The sequence below is a fragment of the Abrus precatorius genome, unplaced genomic scaffold, assembly GCF_003935025.1.
Source record: "Abrus precatorius isolate BTA unplaced genomic scaffold, Abrus_2018 Scaffold7, whole genome shotgun sequence".
In the NCBI taxonomy this organism is placed as follows: Eukaryota; Viridiplantae; Streptophyta; class Magnoliopsida; order Fabales; family Fabaceae; genus Abrus; species Abrus precatorius.
In genome coordinates this window covers 25,106,515-25,122,978 of record NW_020874417.1, presented here as the reverse complement: position 1 = coordinate 25,122,978, position 16,464 = coordinate 25,106,515, and the positions used below count along the sequence as shown (strand labels likewise).

General features: G+C 26.1%; 1 protein-coding gene across 1 annotated transcript; it reads right to left on the bottom strand.

Annotated features, from left to right (window-relative positions):
• Positions 1–661: 661 nt before the first annotated feature.
• Positions 662–8,301, bottom strand: LOC113873391 (probable inactive histone-lysine N-methyltransferase SUVR2). Its single transcript, XM_027511490.1, has 8 exons — positions 7,477–8,301; positions 6,732–7,203; positions 5,406–6,316; positions 4,660–4,925; positions 3,927–3,993; positions 3,749–3,799; positions 3,167–3,260; positions 662–881 (listed from the first exon to the last, which is right to left on the bottom strand). Exons 1-8 carry the CDS (start codon positions 7,681–7,683, stop codon positions 823–825), a joined length of 2,127 nt encoding a protein of 708 aa, XP_027367291.1. The 5' UTR covers positions 7,684–8,301; the 3' UTR covers positions 662–822.
• Positions 8,302–16,464: the final 8,163 nt, after the last annotated feature.

The following is a 16,464-nucleotide window of genomic DNA, read 5'->3' as shown; positions in this document are numbered from 1 at the left end:
AATATAGTTTGCTAGGGCTTTGTAATTATTTTATACATAATGATAAATTAATAGATGTAGTAATGATTAATTGTTTAATGAAAAAATGTTAAAATTATTTTTCTTTACGATTTTTTCAAATGTTAATATAATCATTTAATTGAAAAGTTTACAAAAATACATTAAATTTATAGAAATTTATATAACTCAAAATTTAAATAACTTTTATTAAGTAGGTTTACTTTAAAGTGTAACATAATTTTAAAAAATATATAAATATTAATTAAAAATTATATATTTAAAAATATTTATAGTTAATATACATTATGTTGATATGACATGGCATAATTCGCTGCTTCATTGAGGAATATAATAATTTTTAAATATAAATATTAACTATAAAATCATACAATTATAAATATTTAATTTATCTAAAATTTAATATGTATGATCAGTGGTTAATATTTTATAATTTAACAATTTGTTAAATTTATATTTTATAAAATTATTAAGTAAAAAAAACTTTATCAGTAGTTATTCTTAAAGTATCTTAACCCTTGCCATAATAACAATTATAACAGCTTTTCCCCCATCTCACCTTAAAAAATGATTTCACGTTCTGAAATTATTTGCGGGCTCAATAGTTTGCTTTAAAAAAAAGATTATGTTAGAAAATAATTGGAATCACGAAAAAAAGCTCATTCATAAATGTCACAAAGAATCATCTGTATATATAACTGCCATTCACTGCATCACCAAGCATAATAAACAGTTTGAAAACATTTATTGCCAATTTTCAGCAAATACGTGCTGTCTGAAAAAAGACAACGAACACTAAAAATTTCAACTACTCCGTTTGTGTGCATGTGTCCCTGATTTTTTTGTTTTCAATGATCTAGTGCCTGCCAAATAAATTAGTAGATAGGAGTAGTAAGCAGCATAATCTTCTATTGCTGGTAAATAAATATGTAAATATAAAGCCGAAGAGATCGGAAACTGCTTCACACAATACATCAATAAGAAAAACTTTCAGCGCTATCGTGTAACTTATTTTGCTTTTAATAATTTGAACAAAATGCTTAACATGAGGCCTCACTACATCAAACATTTAGAAGTGGAACTATGAAGACATTATGAAAATAAAATGTGGAGAAAGCTAAAGAAAATCATAAACCGATAAGTACTTAATGCATTTTCTTTGGGTAAAATAAGGTACATTAACACTATGAATTATTATTAATTAATAATTTAGAACACTAAAGTCTTTTAATAGCATGTCAATGTGGAAAAAGCAAAGAACAGGGTAAATGTACGGGCATGCATGTCAAACAATTGAAGCAAACGCCACCTATATATTCATGATTAAACGACAATAAGCACATGAAAAGCTCATAGCATATGAAAAAGTTCATACCGGTCCCTTTTGTTTCATTATTAAACTTACCATTGCATTTCTCATTTTGTTTATGTTGGAATTGGTCACATAGTATAACTACTTTTTCAAATTAAAACCTTTTGATGAAGCCTTGTATCTTTAGGACATAGCCACCGATTTATGTTTTGTAGAAGCTACGTGTTTTCTTTACCAGTTTTCTAGAGTTTAGAGCATTTATATTTCTACATGCTAGCTAGAAGAAATGAGGACACAATGAAAATATTAAAAAGGATATCTTTTCTTTTTTTGCTTTAACTTATTTTTTTTATTTAGTTATATAATTAAACATGATAAGTTTATTCTATAACTTTATCTTAACATAATTTTATTTCTAATTTGACCTTTTTAAAAGTCTGATTTATTTTGTTAAATTTTGTAATGACCTATGTATCAAATTTTTTAATAAATTATTAAGTCTTTTTATAAATAAAATATCAAAAAATTATATAAACAAGTATATCTCTTTAAAGACCAAGACTTATATCTAAATAAGTCATTAAAAAAGTTTAACATCTTAAATATTTGTAATAAAATTACATATTTCTATTTATCATATTTAAACTATATCACTCTCTTTTCTTTCAAAGGATACATAGGTGATACTCTTCAACTCCAATAAAAATGATTAAAAATTTTAATTCAATATTTTATTCATTTTAAAATTTAATTTATTTGATATAATATTATATTATAATTTTATGTACAATTATTTAATATATTACTATAAATTTTATGAGTCTTATATATGCTATTTTATTAGACCTAATAAACTTTTTTTAAGTTTTGATCTATTTAATTAATTAAATCTTTTAAAAAATTAAAATTAAGCATATTATTTAAATAGGTCAAGCTAACTTAAGTTCTAAAAAAAGTTAGGTTATAAATTTTTGTTGTAAGATTTTACCTATTTCTATTCCTACTTGTAGAGGAGAGTTTGAGTTAAAAATAGGCTAATATAATAATAAAATATATTTAATTTATTATTTTAATATTTATCATTTTATCACTTCATGCTTTTATTCAATTTATATATCCTATTATTTTTCATCTTAACTAAAGAGATACAAAATACAATAAAATAATTTAAAAAAATAAATTATTAAAAAAAATCTAGAAAATAAGAGGATTAAGAAGGCTACATGTAAAAAAAAGTTAAAATAACTCAATAAAATTTTGAGAAATTATATAAAATATATTAAAAAATCTAAAAAAAACTTTAAAGAAAGGACGTTAAAACTTTACTTTGTAGCAAACTTTTTATTATTGACTAAAATTTATTTAAATTTATAAAATTTATACAAGTCTTAACTTTTAAATTAATATTTATTTCTCGTATTTTTTAGTTTTTAATTAATTTTATTTAATAATAAAGAGTGTGTTATTAATATTTAAAAAAAAAATAATATTCATAACCTAAGAAAATTGAAGAGAAAAAATATTTTTATAATAAAAGGAAAAATCTTTCCCGGTGATCGCCCCTATATTCCAATCACATACAAGTTCTCATTTATCATGCAAGTTTGATTAGGAATGAAACAATTGACATATGAAATTGGATATACTTCTAAATCAAACAATTAAAAGGGATCGTGGGAAATTTTGATCTACCATTCTTGCAATTTTAAAACCATACATACAACGGACATTGGGAAACAAAAAAACAACGAGAAATGTATTATAGAAGCACATAAAAGAAAGAATGTTAAATTCTGATATGAGATAGCACAAATAAAATCAAATTATCTGACTGACCTTTTTGTTTCTTATCACGGCAGAAGGTACTTCCACAGCAACATCGAAATGCTTTAATAGGATGGTCATGATCATCAAAGTCAATACCATAATCCTGCAAGAAAATTCACCTGCCTTCAGGAAACTCAAATGACTCAAGATAAACTTTTGATGAGAGCCAAGTGCAAATTAGGTGTGCTGTGCATCAATTATAGGATTACAACACTAGTATTTAGAACGCCTGCAGGATATTATTCCCTCAAAATAGCAGGCTTTGCTTGCATATACATCCCAGGTACTGAAGCGAGAATTTGAAAACTTCAAGGCTTCACCGATATTCATAAATTATCAGCAGCAGTTTTTTTGACTTTCCATATCAACCATGTTTCCGTTTTTTCTTGATGATAACCATGTACCAAACACGTCCATGGACCTTTTTTGGCTGAAAGCTAAGGACTCATAATAGAAAATGATATTTTTTAACACAAATGCACAATCAAAAGCATGCTTTACTTTTCACGAATTAAAAATAATAATTTAGATGTAATGTTTGCAAATAAAATATATAAGAAAAAAGATCCTGCATTGGTCCAACCCGCTTACCCATGTCAACTCCTCGTATGCATTTACATTTCTGTTTGTAAAGAGGGCAAGCTGCAGAGAAGGATCGAAACAAACTATAAATATATGACCAAAAGTTAATTCTCATAATTTTCCATCATTAAGTAAACTAACCAGTCAAAATGGAAATATATGAATATAAAATGAAACAAAATCTAACATGATAATAGTGACGATCAGGAGTCTCCACTTCAACAGGGATGTCTATGAGATTTGCATCAGAGCATCTGAAAAAAAAAAAGAACGCAGAGATCATACTAGAAATCAATAGATGAAAAGATGGAAAGAGAATAAAGAAAAGAGCATCTGTAATGATAAATGAAAGAGAAGGAGAAAAGAAAGTCATGGACTCAGGTGCGAAAACAAAATAAAAGGAGAAATGAGGAGTTCTACGATGGCTAAAAGCAAATCCACAGTTGTCCAATCCTTTTCAATTATGTTATATCTATTGAGCTTGAAATGAGGAGAAAATTTTCTGACTTCTAGCTCCATTATTCAAAAGAAACAGAAAGAAAGTAGAAATAGTTACTGACACTCCCAAACTAAAAAGTGATAGAAAATAAATTGCAGCAGTTTGGTCATAAAGCAGAGTTTTTTTTTTCTTTTCTTTTTCCTCTTTTGTTTTTGGATAACAAAAATTCCAGAAGTGATCAGGCTAGCCCAATTTCAGCCACACGTATCAAATGATTAACGATGCCATAAACTTCTGTTGTAAATTATTTCTATCAACATACTATTTCAGGTCGTAAATCAAGGCTAGCCCATTTTCAGCATCATGATAATCTTACTGGCCTAACTTTGGCTGGAAGTGATTGAGCTAGACAATTTCAGGAAATTCACTGACTCGATTGCATCCTGAATAGTAAATACGGTTGTTGAATATAGAAAAGCACCTATGATTGATAAACCTTGCAACATTTCCATTATATGTTGCATCTAAGCACAGCGCCTCCTCATCCTTCAACACCCCTTCCGATCCCCAGTCTGCATCAAGGGTTACAGGATATGTGTGTCTGTCATTGCCGCTGTTCTGCATTGTTCTGTCATATAATTCTGTATTGGTTAAAATTTCCCCAGCATATTCACATACAAAGCTACCCTTGGGCAAATCTTCTAGGGTTCTGAGGCCCCATCCTTTTCCTTCTCGAGTCAAAAACACCTGAAGAATAAAAGATAACAAGAACCGTCGTATATCAAATACACTAAATGTAGCAACAATAACGGCTTGTACGGATAAAAAAAATATGTAAACAACCATGCGGGCACTTGCTGAGGGTTGTTAGTGAATTGACTGTTGGTGCACTAACAGAAACTAAGTAATGTATCCAGAAAATAAATTGGACGTTGATACAGGATGATTAAATCCAAAAACTTAATTTTTACTCTGATTAGTTTGACCTTTAAATAGTAAAAGATCACATCTGCAGCACGTCATATTAAGATATCTTCAATACGCTATAAAGGTATCAAAGTAAGAAAGAGAGTCAAAGTCACAAACACCAAAGACAACGACTTCGGTAAACATATTGCAATTCACACTTACCATAACTTCATCTAGTAGCCATAATAAAATAAAATTAATAAAAGGAAATAAAGTTGTCGTCAGATAAATTGCAAGATTATTCAGAGAATATTTTACCTGCAATTTACATCTTAAACCTCGTTGCACTACCCGATTTCCACACTGCATGTCACATCCACATTTTCTCCAGCATTCCTTGATAAATTTCCTAACCAAATGCCCCTTGCATGGTTCGGGCATGGTGTCATTCCTAGACCTCTCTAGTGGACATTCTTGACAATACACAAAATGATCTTCTTGAGGTTCCATTTTCATAGACATGCAAACTGCTAAAAACTCTTCTTTCAACAAACCTTCTGTAGTGTAAGCAAACTCTCCACCTGTCTCTTGAGAACATGCACAAGGAAATGATAAGGAAAGACAGTCGCCGGAACAATCAGCACAGCAACCATCATCCGCAACACGAGCAAATGAAATATTTACATTAGCACTTTGATATATTATATTATATGGTATGTAATTGAACTTTGGTAAGTCCTCACTTCCAGTTTCGTCTAATAATGATATTTTAACATTCTCTGAACCTTTGGATATGTCAGTGAGAAAATGAAAGGAATTCTTTTCGTCGTTAGCAACAGCTTGCTGTGGCAGACATGTCGCGTTATGTGAATTGCCATACTGAGGATTTAAATTCAAGCCCATCTTCAAATAAATTTCACACAAATCGTCTAATAGCTTCACCATAGATGATTTGGGCTCAACAGTCTTGTAAGAGCTCAGGTATTTCTCCTCTAGGGACTTCATAACAGCATCCAAATCAGGAATACGGAAGTTTGGTTGTCCCAAGGCTGCATCACGGTTTAAAGAAATTTTAACTTCTCCTAAAGATGTAGAAGCAATATCAATATTACCCTTATAAGTCCTGGTGTTATTATTGCATGCTGGGCTATCATCTATCTTGTGCATATTCTGATACAGAGCTGACATAGATTTGGCACGAAGATTTCCTTTTAAAGCATTGGATGAGCCTACAGAATTTGAGCAACAAATTCACTAAACATCAATTATATCAAAAAACTTATGAACCAAAGTTCGTGTGTACAACAACATATACTTTTCTAATGCAGTGTAGCAAATATATGGAGAATAAAGAGGCAATTGTAAATAGGTAGAATATAAGCCCGTTATGGTGTACAAGACATCTATAATAGCTCCTTTTTCCGACTTTTTTTTAATTTCTGCAAAAATATAGGAAGATTATTATTACAAATCAATAGCTTTCAAGATCTCCCCTCAGCTTTTATAAAGAAGAGAAAGAAGATAGAAGGGAGACCTTTCTGGACTCAAATTGAAAGAAAGTTGGATCTTTATTGATGTAAAAACAAACTCAAAATAAAACAAAAATGTGAAAGATGTATGATTGGAAAGACTGTCATAATTTACCATTGTAACTTATGGAACTAGGTCCAAGATGTAATTTGGGTTTCTCAGTTCTTGGTGTCATAAGCTCCTTCTGATACAGAACATTTGATATATTTTTCCTCTTGACATGAGAATTGCCAGCTTCATTAATTGGATCTTCACAATGCCCTGCAGATGATGCTTTCTCAGGATAATATTTTCTATCTCTAGCAGCCATGGAAGGTAAACTTGAGAACCTTTCTTCATCACTCAAAGTTGTCTGCAATACTTTTGAACTGGTGGTGGGCTTCATATCTCTTGTGGAAGTTTGAGATGGTTTAATGTTTTCCTGTTTAAAAGTCTGGGGAGGTATTTCAGTGTCTTCTATAGACAATACTTGTCTTGAATTGTCAGTTGATGAAACCTGGTCATCTGCGTCTAGCAAGTGCAGTTTTTGTTTCGGTCTTTCCCCATTATGATAACTGATTGGAGCTTTTCTCTTACCTTCGGCTTTCTGTTAGAAAAAATTTACAAGTTTTCAACAAAATATACAAAAGTAAAAACAAAAAATCAAAGGGAAAGAAGATCAACTAAGATTGAAATGAAGCTATCACAAATACTAAATAACATAATGACACTCACTTCATTTGTAAATTATCATCTACCCTATGGAGATAAGGACAAAAGAAGAAGCAGGTCAACAAGTATTGAAAAATTTACAATTAAAAGGACAATTGATCAAATCAATGTTTAAATATATAAATAAGCAAAAGATGTTGAGAGAAACCTTATCTTCTTTTAACTCAAAGTATGCGTCTATAAGCGTCCGATAATTGTCTTCTTCAATAAGTTCCCACTTTTTGTCGTACAATTTTAACAATTTTTTCAACACTGGTTTCACCTCTTCATCAGAAACTCCTAAGGGCCTCATAGCATTATAAGCCTTAATAACTCTTGGATGAGGAGTCATGATAGTTCCAAAAGTAATTGACATGCAATATATTGAACACTAACGCAGAAGTCACTAGTATGCCAAGACTTTGGTGCTCCTCGAAATGGCCTTTTAATAAAACTCACAATAAACTTTAACTTTATATGCCCCAGAAATTAACCTTGTTTCCTGCATATAAAAATGGGATCAAGTGAAACACATTCGAGAGGTTCAACGCATTGAGAAACAAATATAATATTATCATTACCGTTGAAGGGGACTTTGTACAAAAATAAAAACAAGGGAAAACATCGATCTAATGGACAAGAATTAGTGCCTAATGCAAGATGTCAATTGACACCTTCAAAATTGTATATATATGATATCAAACAAAATGCAAATATAAGGTTTTATTACAGTGAATTGACAAATTTAGCAAATTTCCTTACATATAACGCAGGCATAACAATTAATATGAAAATTTAAAAGAAAATACATCCTTTCTTTTTGTTTTAAGTAACAGTTTGGGAGAAGGAGAGGCCACCACTTTCCAAAGCATGGGCATGCCAAAAGTTCCAATGAACCCACACGAAATCCAAATTCAATATTATTTAAACAACTAAAATTATCACTGCCTGCAACATAATACAATATTTTTTTATTTTTATTTTTTATGTTTCTGTATATAGATGTCCGCAAAATGCATCATTTCACCACAACTTAAGCACAAGCAAGTCCACAAAAAATGCAATATTTTGTGGTTTTTTTTTTATGTTTGCTGTGGAACCAAACATCATCATCCTACCCATAGTATTTTTACCACACTCTCTCCTCTCTCTCCCTCCCCAACGAGGAGGTTCACCTCATCTGTAACTGTAAATTCTTCCGGCTTTTAAACAGTAACAGCCGAGCACTGTATGCTGTTATTATAACCGTAAAGTGCTTTATTTGAAACTGCCTCTAACGGTTACAAAAATGAAGAAATGAATTTGATTCAAACCATCATTTGTACGCAACTTCACGGGAAAAGGGTGGACGAACCATTTTTCGTTAATACTTCAAAGTCAGGATAAATGAATAACTCATGTTTCTCAAAGATGCCAATCACCAATTACTTCAATCATGATATTTCTAAATTGTCAGTCTCTAAAAGTCATTTACTTTTATTTTTTATTCTTCGCCAATTTTGCTCTAATAATAAATAATTTATATTATAATAAAATTAACATTTTTAATAAAGGAATTCTTATATTAGTACACCGTTGTAAATCTAAAATTTCTTATATTTAATTTGAGTCTTTTATTTAATTTAAATCTAACGGTAAGTGAAATAATAAATTATAATTCAATAGATTTAAGTTAAATGAAATACTTAGATTTAAGGTAAATTGTAAGTACACTAGTATAAGAGTGAGTGTATAGACTTACACAGGTGTAAGAAGATCTCACGCCTTCTAACAATTTTTAATACACAATTTATACTCTATACCTTATATATCAAAATATTAACATTTGAATCAATCTTCATTAACAAAAAGCCATTTCCTTTAACTTATTTTTAATTTTATTAATGTTGAAGATTAAAATAACTGAATTTTTATACTTTTAAAATAAAATAAAATAATTAATACTTATATCTTATAAATATACTTTTCAGTTTCATTTGATTTTTAAAATTTCAGAAGAATATAAAAGTAATTAATAATGAGATAATTTAAGTCAAAGTAAAATATAAAAATAATTATTAAATAATAATTATAAAAAGTTAAAAATAACAAATAAATGTTTAAATTTTATTTAAAAATATATTATTCAATAGATATTTGATACGATATTGTAAATTTTAAAGAATATTATATATTTTAGATTGTAATTCTTCTAATATCTTAAAGATTAGAGGATATTAACATATTTTTTAATTAAAAAACTAATCTCACTATCCAGTAACATAAAATAATAGTAACGATTGTTTTATGTATAAGAAAGAGTATAAAATCCTTTCCATTATAAAGGATACAAGGAGATTTTATCTATTTAAAATTTTTTCATTTTATGTAAATATTACATGTAGAATTTACAATATCCAACTAATTAAGAGAGTTTGATATCTTCTCTCACATGTAAAACAATTCTAATTATTAATTTTATATTGATAGATAATGAAATTAGTAGTTCAAGTAAAAAAGATGTTGTACCTTTTTTATTTTTAAAGTATTAGAAGAATTACAACCATCAATTTAAAAAAATATAGAATACTCTCTAAGATCACGATATCACCAATATTATATTGTACACTTAAAATTTTAAAATATTTTTAAAATACTTTTTTACTGTTTAAATACATATAATCTAATAACTTATATTTACTTTATTTTAAATATAAATAAATATTTAAATCTTTTTTAAAGATATATTATTTAATATGTGCTTGATACGATATCCGTAGACTTGAAATGATATTATATCTTCTAATATTTTAAAGATTAGAGAATATTAATATATTTTTAACTAAAAAATTAACTTTACTATCTATCAATATAAAATTAATAGTGATAATTATTTTATGTATAAGAAAGAATATTAAATACTTTCCATTATAAAGAATAAATGAAATTTTACTTGTTTACATTTTTTTTATTTGATGTAAACATTATAAGTAAAATCTAATGTATCTGATTAATTGAGAGGGTTTAATATTTTCTCTCACATGTGAAACACAATTCTAAGAGTTAATTTTATATTGACAGATAATTAAATTAATGTTTTAAACAAAAATGATATTAATACTTTTTTATTTTTAAAATATTAGAAAAATCATTACTATCAATCTAAAGAAAGTATAAAATACTCTCTTAAGTTTACTGTAGAATTATCAAAGTAACATTAGTATTGTATTATATACTTAAAATTTTAAAATATATTAGAAATACTTTTTTATTGTTTAAATACATATAATCTAATAACTTATAATTACTTTAGCTTACTGAAACATAATTTCATCTATTTATCTCACCAAATTTCTGTAAATAATTTCAAACCTAAAAATAAAATAATAAATGTGCATACAATATAATTCCTCTTATCCCATCAGTTTATATTACTAGTTTAGAAATATTATACATCTCTCAGTTCAAAAATGTTAATTTGTCACATTCTCTCCAAAAACTCTCCATGTGTAGTTTATCTCCCAAACAGTCAAAAAGCTTAAAGAACTATAAAAGAAACTACAATAAACAAAAATGAAAGAGATTCTGCATACCCAGGAGAAAATGGAGGCAGTTAACACAGGAGAATGTAAGGAAGGAAATAGAAACCTTACATTAATCTCTCTAGAACCTTCAAGCAAGTTATCCTTCTCTTGAACAACACGAAACTTTACGGAAAAAATAAAACGCATTTGATCATGCAAACATGGCAGGGGAAAAGATGCAGAGACGAAACTCCTAAACCCTGAGAGGCTAAGATGAGAATGTGTTTGGCTGTCAAGAAATTCTATCGTAAAATTAGGGACAATGTGCGCATGACTGCGCCAATATATGCAGGGTAGCCGAAGAGTTGCCGAATCTTTTGGGTCGGGTTTGTTACGGGATAGAGCTATACAGTAAGGTGGGTTACACGCATCTGTCATGTATCGGGTGACGTGTTGCACTTTTATTGGGTGGAATTTTACAGCTATTGGCTTCTCCATAGATTGACCTGCAACTTTCAACATGCCTAGATTATAAATATTTTGCAGACGAGATGACGAGTCATTGGTGAGTTTTTATCGAAAACAATGAAATGGTTATGAATTTCTGTTGTTGCATGAACATTCAATAGATGTAATTAAATAATGGTTTTTTATCCTGCAATTAATAATGATAATAAATTTTTTATTAAAAATTATAATGTTTATTATTAATGTTATACTATATTTTATAACATTACTTTAGTTTTAATAAAAATATTTTTTTTTATCATACATCCTATTAACTTTTAATAAAAATTTAATACATAAACTTTTTATCATGTACAATGCTGCACAAATTAAAAAATTAATATTAAAAAATATAATTAAAAGTAAAACATAAGTATTCATAACTTCAAAAGACCCAAGCAACCTGTATGTAACAACGAGAGTACGTCTGGGAATTGAATTTTAAACAAAAATAAATAAAAATAAAATTAAAAAAATTAATGAATTGTATTATATATTTTTTATTTTTATAAATTTTATATAATTCTTAGTTATATTTTCTTAAAATGACAGATATAATTTCTCTAATATATTAAAGATAAAAAATATTTAATTTTTTAAAAATTACTATATCTTCTTTAAATTAATGATTGTGATTCCTATAATATTTTATACATAAAAAAAATATTTATATTTTTCAAAATAAATTACAAAATTTATTTTCTATTAATACAAAATTAACGATGATAATTATTTTACGAATAAATAAGTATAAAATGTCTTATTAATAAAAATTAGTTCTTAATTATATATATAATAAATGTAATAAATTAAAATGTATTTTTAAATTAATCTCAAACATACATTTATATTTAAATAGTTTTAATTAAAAAAAGTGTTAAAAATAACTTTTCGTTCTAAAGCAAATAAGGTTTTATAGACTTAAATATATTTTAACTATTTTTAAATAGGGTTTATTTCAAATTATTATCTATTAAATTTTTTTATTTTAATGTGAAACTATTTTTTTTTAATTTTGTACCTGACTTAGCTCATAGTTTACCATGTCACTCCCAATCTCTTTCCTTTATTTCACTCTTAAATTTTCATATCACGAATCCACATCAATATTTTATTTTTAAAAAAATAAAAGAATTAAGATTCAAACATGCAAATTTCATGAATTAGGTTCCTGCAAACCAAATACAAACATTACGCGCTTGAATCTTAATTTTTTTATTTTTAAAATTTTTAAAAATTAGAATATTGATGTGAATTTGCGACGTAAAAATTTAAGGGTCAGGTATAAAAGAAAGATTAAGTAATGTGGCAAATTGTGAGTCACATAAGTTAATGTCAGGTACAGAATTGAATAAAATTAATTAAACATTAAAATAAAAAAATTAATAGATAATAATTTGAAATAAATTCTATTTAGCGGTAATTAAAACATATTTAAGCCTACTTATTATTAGCTCAACATTTTTTCTCCATGATTTTGTTTATTTTTAATGCACATTAACAATAGTATATGAAGTATCCCTTATTTTACATTGATAATTTTAAATAAATTTTAAATATATATATGAAATGAAAATTTTAAAAAATATATTTAACTTTATAAAAAGTATGCATAATTAATGTAAAAATTTAAATATCTACGTTTAAAAACAAAGATAAAATCTCTTATTTAAAGTAACCATATAACCAGATCATATCTCATATTTGAAGTAACCATGCAACCAAATCTTCAGCATTGTCCCTTTAAGTATCCACTTGCTCTGCTCTATCTATGATTTGGCACCATCTTTTAAGATCTCAATAACGTATAGATGGATCATAGTCCAAATCTATCAAGATTCCCACAAAGATGAACCATGAATCAAAATGAATCACAAAAATAATAAAAAGATGGATAATAACAGTTGGATCAAATCATGATCCATAAAATTCATATGAAGCTGAATTATGGATCAAATCAAATTGTAGTTCTGCAAGAGGTTAGAACAAATCACAATATGAAACTGATTATGGTCATCCCAAGATACACTCCTCATCTCCAAGGCGCCTACATAAATTGCCAAGTTCCAGTATATTACGTGGGTAATTTTAAATTTAAATAAAAAATTTTAGAAATAGAAGAAAGTTTTATTATTTGAAAATATATAAAATAAATTGTTTGAATTAAGACACGTTATCTTTATTGATACAGTATTAGAATTTAAATTAAATTAACTTAAAATTAAAATGGATTAAAATCATACTAATTCTAAATTCAGTTTATCTGAAAACGAAAAAAAAAAAGTATCTTTAACTTTATATAGTATTTAAATCAAATTTACACGATGAAAATAAAAAAGATAATAATTTCTAAAAATATTTTTATTTAATATATATATATATATATTATTATGACAAGATCTTCTTATACCAATGTAAGTCTAAAAATTCTTACACTCAATCTAAACTTTTTATTTAATTTACATATAACATATTATAATTTATTACGTCACAAATCGGATGTAAATTAAATGAAATGCTCAGAATAAATATAAGAGTTTTTTTATTTATATTAGTGTGAGAAAATTCTTTTTCATATATATATATATATATATATATATATTTTATACTCAAATGATTAAGAGGTTTCTTTATTTTAAATTTTGATATAGTTAACTTGAAAAATTTTGGCTTTGAAAAAGTTATATTGAAAGGTGTGTTTTTCTGTTGCAATGGAAGGACAAACTAATATTTACCTTTGAAATAATTGATTCCAATAAATTTGATTTTAAGAAAATTAATATGTATTTTAAAAGTGAATTTAGAAGAATTGATTTTTTTTTTTTTGTTAGCGAAGAAAAATTGATTTTGAAGTATAAATAAGATATAATTTGTAGCTCCTACCCCTGAAATCAAGTTTTCCAAATAAACGAGTAAGAAAATCCCATAATCAATTTTAACCATTAAAAATGGAAAATTATCATAAAATTATTTAATCAACTTTAAAATTAAAAGGCTGTGAAAGGGAAAAGCAATTACACATTAACGACAAATTATTTACCTTCAGTATTTTAAATACATGATTCTGTAAAGATATAACTATATACATTATTATTGTAGTATAAATTTAAATTTTTATAGAATGAAATTTGAATAAATTTTTAGTCGGAAGTGTATGTAGGAGATTTTCAAGGTAGAATTTATTATATATTAGTAGTAATTGTTCACTATAAAAAAAAAATACTAACTATTCATCATACTAACTATTCTCATTGACATAAATTTTATCTAATAAAAATTAAATTATTAATATATATTATAAATTTTATTAATAATATTATATTACACTGAAAATTTTTTATTAACATAAAAAAATACATGTTATTGTTAGACCATGTTAACATATTACATTTTAAAAAAAGTCAATCGTAGAAAAAGATCGATAAATTTAGGAAGAATATTTTTTATTGGAATAGACATATTTTAAAAATATTTTAATAAAAATATATTTTTATTAAAATTGATGGTATTATTTAAAATTATTATATGAAAACATACCTACTTCTAATCTCTAAAAAAATTTTAGTTGGAATATGAACATATTTTTAATAAAAATAAGCTTATTAATTTCATTAATATGGAATTTAATTAGTGAAAATTAGATAATAAAAATACTAGTTATTTTTATAGAGTTTTTTTTAAGCTAGAAAATAGGATTGAAGCTCTTAATAATAATTGTGGTGATTGAGAGTGAAGGTTCCTTTATTAATTCAGCATTTGTTGTTGTTTTTGTTTTTTAAGAAATATTGATATTGATAGAATTAATTATAATGTTTCGTTGAGGGAGTGGAGCTTACTTTATTTAGCATTGATAATTTTAAATTTTTTTAGTATAGATGGTACCCATGATATGCTTTTTAAATTTTAATGAGATCTCTTACATTTTTTATTTTTAAATTTATTCCTAATATTTTTAATAATTCACATGAAATAAAAATTACTAATCAAATTATTATTTTTCTTATTCCTAAAACTCACCACCCCAAAATAGTTAGTTATTTTAGATCAATTTGACTTTGTAATATTAATTACAAAATTGTGATTAAAATTCTAATTAAAAGATTGTAAGACTCTTTCACGTAATTAATTTTTAAAAATTAAATTAGTTTTATTCTTGGTACATAGAATAGTGATAATGCTAATATCCTATAACAAATTATCTATTATTTAAAAAAATTAGAGAAATGTTAGTTTTATGATTTTTAAACTAAATTTGAAAAAAGTTTATGATATATATGACAATAGAGAAGACATTAAAAAATGATTTCCCATTGTTTTAGAGAATAGTTCAATTCAAACCATTCTAATAAGTATTTCTATCTAAAGTGGATGTTACTTAGAGATTGATTCATATAACTGTTCTTTAAAGTACTTCTTTAAAGTACGAGTATAAATTAAATTTAAAATTTCTTTATTTAGAAGTTTTCTATTACAAATTAAAATTAATTTATTATTATATTTAAAATGAATTTTTATGTCTAACTTTTGGAATTTCTTTATTTTTATTATAAATTAAAATAGATTCTTTGCCTCACACATTAAAACTTGAATTTGTAATAGGTGATTTTCCTATTAATAAAAAGAAAAAGAAAGAGAATGGAGAGAATTGTGAAAGAAGTGCCTACAAATATGAAAGATACCAACTTTATTAGCATTGATAAGATGAAAAGGTTGAAGAGAACTTATAGATGTGAAAGAGACTAACTTTGTTAGAGTAGAGAAGACAAATAAAACAAAGAGATTTATAAGGTTTGAAATGAGTGTGCTTCATCTATAAGATAAAAATTACTAAGCATTTTAAAATTTTAATTTGTGAGAGCATTTAATACATAACTGCTCTCTAAAAGTAATTTTAGAGAGCGATTAATATATAACCACTCTCTGATAACCACGTCGCAATGGTATCAAACAAGCTAGATTTTCTCAACAATTTTTGCAATACAAGGAGCAAACCTAGGTCATCTCGCAAGGACATAAAATGCATTCTGCTTTCGGTTCCATCATACAGTTTACAGTTAGCTTGGGGGAGGATTTGTTTTGAATTCAATTGTAAACAATAGAAGAAGAATAAAGAACAATTCCAACGAAATATGAACTTCAACCAATTC

Excerpts from the sequence above, each read along its gene's own strand:
- LOC113873391 (XM_027511490.1), bottom strand. The coding sequence starts at position 7,683 with ATGTCAATTACTTTTGGAACTATCATGACTCCTCATCCAAGAGTTATT. Across the intron at positions 7,204-7,476 it reads TTGAGTTAAAAGAAGATAAG|AAAGCCGAAGGTAAGAGAAA; the intron begins GTTTCTCTCAAC and ends TTTTTCTAACAG. Across the intron at positions 3,261-3,748 it reads CATACGAGGAGTTGACATGG|GATTATGGTATTGACTTTGA; the intron begins GTAAGCGGGTTG and ends ATTTTCTTGCAG.